At 53.9% G+C, this 7,500-nt stretch overlaps 1 protein-coding gene across 1 annotated transcript in view; it reads right to left on the bottom strand.

Annotated features, from left to right (window-relative positions):
* LOC117748339 (glutamate receptor ionotropic, delta-1-like) overlaps positions 1-1,786 on the bottom strand; it is a 278,598-nt gene extending 276,812 nt beyond the window's left edge. Inside the window, exon 1 of the mRNA XM_034557989.1 lies at positions 1,705-1,786. Coding sequence (XP_034413880.1) covers positions 1,705-1,786 — 82 coding nt within the window. The remainder of the gene's footprint in view (positions 1-1,704) is intronic.
* Positions 1,787-7,500: the final 5,714 nt, after the last annotated feature.

Raw genomic sequence — 7,500 nt, 5'->3', positions numbered from 1 at the left:
ATCTGGTCTCACTATCTGGCATCATAATCCTGTATCTGGTCTCACTATCTGGCATCATAATCCTGTATCTGGTCTCACTATCTGGCATCATAATCCTGTATCTGGTCTCACTATCTGGCATCATAATCCCGTATCTGGTCTCACTATCTGGCATCATAATCCTGTATCTGGTCTCACTATCTGGCATCATAATCCTGTATCTGGTCTCACTATCTGGCATCATAATCCTGTATCTGGTCTCACTATCTGGCATCATAATCCTGTATCTGGTCACACTATCTGGCATCATAATCCTGTATCTGGTCTCCTTCGTCTTCATGTAAAGTATTCATCCATCTGTTGATCCATGATACTATATTTATATAATAAATCAATGGAGATCATTCTGATTCATCTCCTGATTCACTTCCATAATCAGCTGGTTCTCTTGTTGCATGATGATTGTCAAACATTCACTTTCACATTCATGACGTCACTGTGAAGTAGGAAGTGTATTCCTACTAGATGAAGCCCCCCCTCCTGTGATGGTCGGAGCTGCGGCAGAGAGCTGAGTAATCACACGGGGGGGGGGGGGGGGGGGGGGGGGCGCTGTTTTTACAAACCGGAAGAGGAGCTCTAATGAGTGCACGTGGAGGAGTTGGTAGAAGTGCGTGTGATCAGTCAGCGGCTCTCCTCCAACTCCTGCTTCCACTAAAGTGACTGAACGAAAACAATGTTAGGAGCAGAATTGATCCAAAACAATGAAAATAACGGGAGACCGGCTCTCGGTTCCGTGGTTGTCTCGGAGCCCAAAACAGTCGCTGCTTGTCCCCTTTGTCGTGTCTTCCCCCGGAAGAGTTGATTAACATGTCACACACGTCCGATTCAAAGTTCAGGCTTACAGATGAGGGGAGGAGGAGGAGGAGGAGGAGGAGGAGGAGGAGGAGGAGGGGGGATGAAGCAAAACCCTCCAAACACACCACGTCGGGCCACTTCCTTCTGCATGTGAATGTGAATAATGCATCGACATGAGCTCTCTGGTAGGGTGGATGGATGGATGGGTGGATGGGTGGATGGGTGGATGGGTGGATGGGTGGATGGGTGGATGGGTGGATGGATGAATGAATGGGTGGGTGGATGGGTGGATGGATGGATGGGTGGGTGGATGGATGGATGGGTGGGTGGGTGGATGGATGAATGAATGGGTGGATGGGTGGATGGATGGATGGGTGGGTGGATGGATGGATGGGTGGGTGGGTGGATGGATGGATGGATGGGTGGGTGGATGGGTGGATGGATGAATGAATGGGTGGGTGGATGGGTGGATGGATGGATGGATGGGTGGGTGGATGGGTGGATGGGTGGGTGGGTGGATGGAGGAGGGATGGTGCGGCGCAACACTTTGCGGGCACTTCTCCCAGGCGGCGCTGCGTGCGCCTGAACCTGGAGATGCAACAGCCTCCTTCCTTCCTTTTCCTTCCTTCCTTTTCCTTCCTTCCTTTCCTTCCTTCCTTTCCTTCCTACCTTCTTTTCCCGACTCGGATCGGAATCATAATCGGATTTGAGGTCGGAGGGGATGCGCGCACGGAAACTCTCCTATTCACACGCTGCCCTGGCTCAAGTTAAACAGACCCGCCAGCGACCTGCTCACATCCCGTGAGCCGCAGCGGCGGCGCGTCTCTCCCGCAGCCCCCCAGAAGAAGCCCCGGTCGGTCGGTGTCTTACCGATGTGAATGATGGAGTCGGCGCTCACTGTGTTGCATTGCAATATCCACAGGGAGTGAAAGAACCACGTCAGCATCTCCATCTCCAGTTTGAGCCAAAGAGGCGCATCCACGGATCCACCTCGCGGGATGTTGTGGTCCTCTCCTCCAGAGACCAGCGGACCCAGAAGAAGCCTCGCTGCGGAACAACTAACAACTACCACCGGCGAGAGAGAGAGACACACATCCAGGAGAGCAAACTGTTGGCCGGAGTCCAGAGGAAGATGAGGAGGAAGAAGAAGAAGAAGAAGAAGAAGGGCAGAACATAAATAAATACATAGACGCGTCCGGAGAGAAACCGAGCCGGGCGAGTGAGGACCGACGCGGGCACGGATGAGAGAAGACACCGGGGGAGAGATCCGGTCTGACTCTCTACCTCCGAGTCTGAGACACACTGCAAACTGCGGAGGGAGAGGAAGACCGTCTCTCTCTCTCTCTCTCTCTCTCTCTCTCTCTCTCTCTCTCTCTCTCTCTCTCTCTCTCTCTCTCTCTCTCTCTCTCTCTCTCTTCTCCCCGACCCACGTGATTGCAGAGCCTCTACCTACCGGCGCTGGAAGCCCGACCGGAGAAAAAGAGAGGCGAGGGATGGAGCTGGAGAGAGATGGAGGGATGGAACCGGAGCCGGTGCGTGGAGGAGACCCGCGTGGAGGTACGAGTCGTTCGGTCGGTATAACGGGATGACTCGGACACCGGAGAGAGGGGGGAAGGAGGGGGGGTCGTCAGTGCCGGTAATGAAGTTGCGTTTCACGGAATGAAGTTGGTCCATTCAGCCGGACCGGAGGACCCGGTACCGGAGGACCCGGTACCGGAGGTACCGCATTGCCGCGCTGCAACCTGCTTATTGTGCTCGTGACTTCGTTTGACACATTATTGTTTTCCACCCTTCTGTTCCCCGTTTTCTCTGATGGAGAGAGGAAAGAGGAAAGAGGAGAGAGGAAAGAGGACAGAGGACAGAGGACAGAGGACAGAGGACAGAGGACAGAGGACAGAGGAGAGAGGAGAGAGGAGAGAGGAGATAGGAAAGAGGAGAGAGGAGAGAGGACAGAGGAGAGAGGACAGAGGAGAGAGGAGAGATGAGATAGGAAAGAGGAGAGAGGACAGAGGAGAGAGGAGAGAGGAGAGAGGAAAGAGGAGAGAGGAGAGAGGAGAGAGGACAGAGGAGAGAGGAGAGAGGAAAGAGGAGAGAGGAGAGAGGAAAGAGGAGAGAGGACAGAGGACAGAGGACAGAGGACAGAGGACAGAGGACAGAGGACAGAGGAGAGAGGAGAGAGGAGATAGGAAAGAGGAGAGAGGAGAGAGGACAGAGGAGAGAGGACAGAGGAGAGAGGAGAGAGGAGAGAGGAAAGAGGAAAGAGGAGAGAGGAGAGAGGAGAGAGGACAGAGGAGAGAGGAGAGAGGAAAGAGGAGAGAGGAGAGAGGAACGAGGAGAGAGGACAGAGGAGAGAGGAAAGACGAAAGAGGAAAGAGGAAAGACGAAAGAGGAAAGAGGAGAGAGGAGAGAGGACAGAGGAGAGAGGACAGAGGAGAGAGGAGAGAGGAGAGAGGAGAGAGGAGAGAGGAAAGAGGAGAGAGGAGAGAGGAGAGAGGAGAGAGGAGAGAGGACAGAGGAGAGAGGAGAGAGGAGAGAGGAGAGAGGAGAGAGGAGAGAGGAGAGAGGAAAGAGGAGAGAGGAGAGAGGAAAGAGGAGAGAGGAGAGAGGAGAGAGGACAGAGGAGAGAGGAGAGAGGACAGAGGACAGAGGACAGAGGAAAGAGGAAAGAGGAGAGAGGACAGAGGAAAGACGAAAGAGGAAAGAGGAAAGACGAAAGAGGAAAGAGGAGAGAGGAGAGAGGAGAGAGGACAGAGGAGAGAGGACAGAGGAGAGAGGAAAGAGGAGAGAGGAAAGAGGAGAGAGGAAAGAGGAGAGAGGAGAGAGGAGAGAGGAGAGAGGAGAGAGGAGAGAGGACAGAGGAGAGAGGAAAGAGGAGAGAGGAGAGAGGACAGAGGAAAGACGAAAGAGGAAAGAGGAAAGACGAGAGAGGAGAGAGGAGAGAGGAGAGAGGACAGAGGAGAGAGGACAGAGGAGAGAGGAGAGAGGAGAGAGGAGAGAGGAGAGACGAAAGAGGAAAGAGGAAAGACGAAAGAGGAAAGAGGAGAGAGGAGAGAGGACAGAGGAAAGAGGAGAGAGGACAGAGGAGAGAGGAAAGAGGAGAGAGGAGAGAGGAGAGAGGAGAGAGGAGAGAGGACAGAGGAGAGAGGAGAGAGGACAGAGGAAAGACGAGAGAGGACAGAGGACAGAGGAGAGAGGACAGAGGAGAGAGGAGAGAGGAGAGAGGAAAGAGGAGAGAGGAGAGAGGAAAGAGGAGAGAGGAGAGAGGAGAGAGGACAGAGGAGAGAGGACAGAGGAGAGAGGAAAGAGGAAAGAGGAGAGAGGAGAGAGGACAGAGGAAAGATGAAAGAGGAAAGAGGAAAGACGAAAGAGGAAAGAGGAGAGAGGAGAGAGGAGAGAGGACAGAGGAGAGAGGAGAGAGGAGAGAGGAGAGAGGAGAGACGAAAGAGGAAAGAGGAGAGAGGAGAGAGGACAGAGGAAAGAGGAGAGAGGACAGAGGAGAGAGGAAAGAGGAGAGAGGAGAGAGGAAAGAGGAGAGAGGACAGAGGACAGAGGACAGAGGACAGAGGACAGAGGACAGAGGACAGAGGAAAGAGGAGAGAGGAGAGAGGAAAGACGAGAGAGGAGAGAGGACAGAGGAGAGAGGAGAGAGGCGAGAGGAGAGAGGAGAGAGGAGAGAGGAGAGAGGAGAGAGGACAGAGGAGAGAGGAGAGAGGAGAGAGGACAGAGGAAAGACGAGAGAGGACAGAGGACAGAGGACAGAGGACAGAGGGGAGAGGACAGAGGAGAGAGGAGAGAGGAGAGAGGAAAGAGGAGAGAGGAAACAGGAGAGTGGAAAGAGGAAAGAGGAGAGAGGAGAGAGGAGAGAGGAGAGAGGAGAGAGGAAAGAGGAAAGAGGAGAGAGGAGAGAGGAAAGAGGAAAGAGGAGAGAGGAGAGAGGACAGAGGAGAGAGGACAGAGGAGAGAGGACAGAGGAGAGTGGAGAGAGGAAAGAGGAAAGAGGAGAGAGGAGAGAGGAAAGAGGAAAGAGGAGAGAGGAGAGAGGAGAGAGGAAAGAGGAAAGAGGAGAGAGGAGAGAGGACAGAGGAGAGAGGACAGAGGAGAGAGGACAGAGGAGAGTGGAGAGAGGAGAGAGGAGAGAGGAGAGAGGAGAGAGGAGAGAGGACAGAGGAGAGAGGAGAGAGGAGAGAGGAGAGAGGACAGAGGAGAGTGGAAAGAGGAAAGAGGAAAGAGGAGAGAGGAGAGAGGAGAGAGGAGAGAGGACAGAGGAGAGTGGAAAGAGGAAAGAGGAAAGAGGAAAGAGGAGAGAGGACAGAGGAGAGAGGACAGAGGAGAGAGGAAAGAGGAGAGAGGAAAGAGGAGAGAGGAAAGAGGAGAGAGGAGAGAGGAGAGAGGAGAGAGGAGAGAGGAGAGAGGACAGAGGAGAGAGGAAAGAGGAGAGAGGAGAGAGGACAGAGGAAAGACGAAAGAGGAAAGAGGAAAGACGAGAGAGGAGAGAGGAGAGAGGAGAGAGGACAGAGGAGAGAGGACAGAGGAGAGAGGAGAGAGGAGAGAGGAGAGAGGAGAGACGAAAGAGGAAAGAGGAAAGACGAAAGAGGAAAGAGGAGAGAGGAGAGAGGACAGAGGAAAGAGGAGAGAGGACAGAGGAGAGAGGAAAGAGGAGAGAGGAGAGAGGAGAGAGGAGAGAGGAGAGAGGACAGAGGAGAGAGGAGAGAGGACAGAGGAAAGACGAGAGAGGACAGAGGACAGAGGAGAGAGGACAGAGGAGAGAGGAGAGAGGAGAGAGGAAAGAGGAGAGAGGAGAGAGGAAAGAGGAGAGAGGAGAGAGGAGAGAGGACAGAGGAGAGAGGACAGAGGAGAGAGGAAAGAGGAAAGAGGAGAGAGGAGAGAGGACAGAGGAAAGATGAAAGAGGAAAGAGGAAAGACGAAAGAGGAAAGAGGAGAGAGGAGAGAGGAGAGAGGACAGAGGAGAGAGGAGAGAGGAGAGAGGAGAGAGGAGAGACGAAAGAGGAAAGAGGAGAGAGGAGAGAGGACAGAGGAAAGAGGAGAGAGGACAGAGGAGAGAGGAAAGAGGAGAGAGGAGAGAGGAAAGAGGAGAGAGGACAGAGGACAGAGGACAGAGGACAGAGGACAGAGGACAGAGGACAGAGGAAAGAGGAGAGAGGAGAGAGGAAAGACGAGAGAGGAGAGAGGACAGAGGAGAGAGGAAAGAGGCGAGAGGAGAGAGGAGAGAGGAGAGAGGAGAGAGGAGAGAGGACAGAGGAGAGAGGAGAGAGGAGAGAGGACAGAGGAAAGACGAGAGAGGACAGAGGACAGAGGACAGAGGACAGAGGGGAGAGGACAGAGGAGAGAGGAGAGAGGAGAGAGGAAAGAGGAGAGAGGAAACAGGAGAGTGGAAAGAGGAAAGAGGAGAGAGGAGAGAGGAGAGAGGAGAGAGGAGAGAGGAAAGAGGAAAGAGGAGAGAGGAGAGAGGAAAGAGGAAAGAGGAGAGAGGAGAGAGGACAGAGGAGAGAGGACAGAGGAGAGAGGACAGAGGAGAGTGGAGAGAGGAAAGAGGAAAGAGGAGAGAGGAGAGAGGAAAGAGGAAAGAGGAGAGAGGAGAGAGGAGAGAGGAAAGAGGAAAGAGGAGAGAGGAGAGAGGACAGAGGAGAGAGGACAGAGGAGAGAGGACAGAGGAGAGTGGAGAGAGGAGAGAGGAGAGAGGAGAGAGGAGAGAGGAGAGAGGACAGAGGAGAGAGGAGAGAGGAGAGAGGAGAGAGGACAGAGGAGAGTGGAAAGAGGAAAGAGGAAAGAGGAGAGAGGAGAGAGGAGAGAGGAGAGAGGACAGAGGAGAGTGGAAAGAGGAAAGAGGAAAGAGGAAAGAGGAAAGAGGAGAGAGGAGAGAGGAGAGAGGAAAAGGTGTCATAGAGAACCGGACACATTACCGTCTGAGCTGCTCCACGTGAACATCGGTGTGAAGCCACCGGCCGCTTGGAGAGCAGGTGGAACGTGGAACGTGGAACGTGGACGCGTGAGTCTTCTGCAGCCCCGGAGCCCGTGACGTCCTTGACCTTTCCCGTGACATCCTTGACCTTTCCCGTGACGTCCTTGACCTTTCCCGTGACGTCCTTGACCTTTCCCGTGACATCCTTGACCTTTCCCGTGACGTCCTTGACCTTTCCCGTGACGTCCTTGACCTTTCCCGTGACGTCCTTGACCTTTCCCGTGACGTCCTTGACCTTTCCCGTGACGTCCTTGACCTTTCCCGTGACGTCATTGACCTTTCCCGTGACGTCCTTGACCTTTCCCGTGACGTCCTTGACCTTTCCCGTGACATCCTTGACCTTTCCCGTGACGTCCTTGACCTTTCCCGTGACGTCATTGACCTTTCCCGTGACGTCCTTGACCTTTCCCGTGACGTCCTTGACCTTTCCCGTGACGTCATTGACCTTTCCCGTGACGTCCTTGACCTTTCCCGTGACGTCCTTGACCTTTCCCGTGACATCCTTGACCTTTCCCGTGACGTCCTTGACCTTTCCCGTGACGTCATTGACCTTTCCCGTGACGTCCTTGACCTTTCCCGTGACGTCATTGAACTTTCCCGTGACGTCCTTGACCTTTCCCGTGACGTCATTGACCTTTCCCGTGACGTCCTTGACCTTTCCCGTGACGTCATTGACCTTTCCCGTG

The sequence above is a fragment of the Cyclopterus lumpus genome, chromosome 19 (assembly GCF_009769545.1).
Source record: "Cyclopterus lumpus isolate fCycLum1 chromosome 19, fCycLum1.pri, whole genome shotgun sequence".
Taxonomy (NCBI): domain Eukaryota; kingdom Metazoa; phylum Chordata; class Actinopteri; order Perciformes; family Cyclopteridae; genus Cyclopterus; species Cyclopterus lumpus.
Note: the sequence above shows the minus strand (reverse complement) of the source record. Positions and strands in the feature narration are given on the sequence as shown.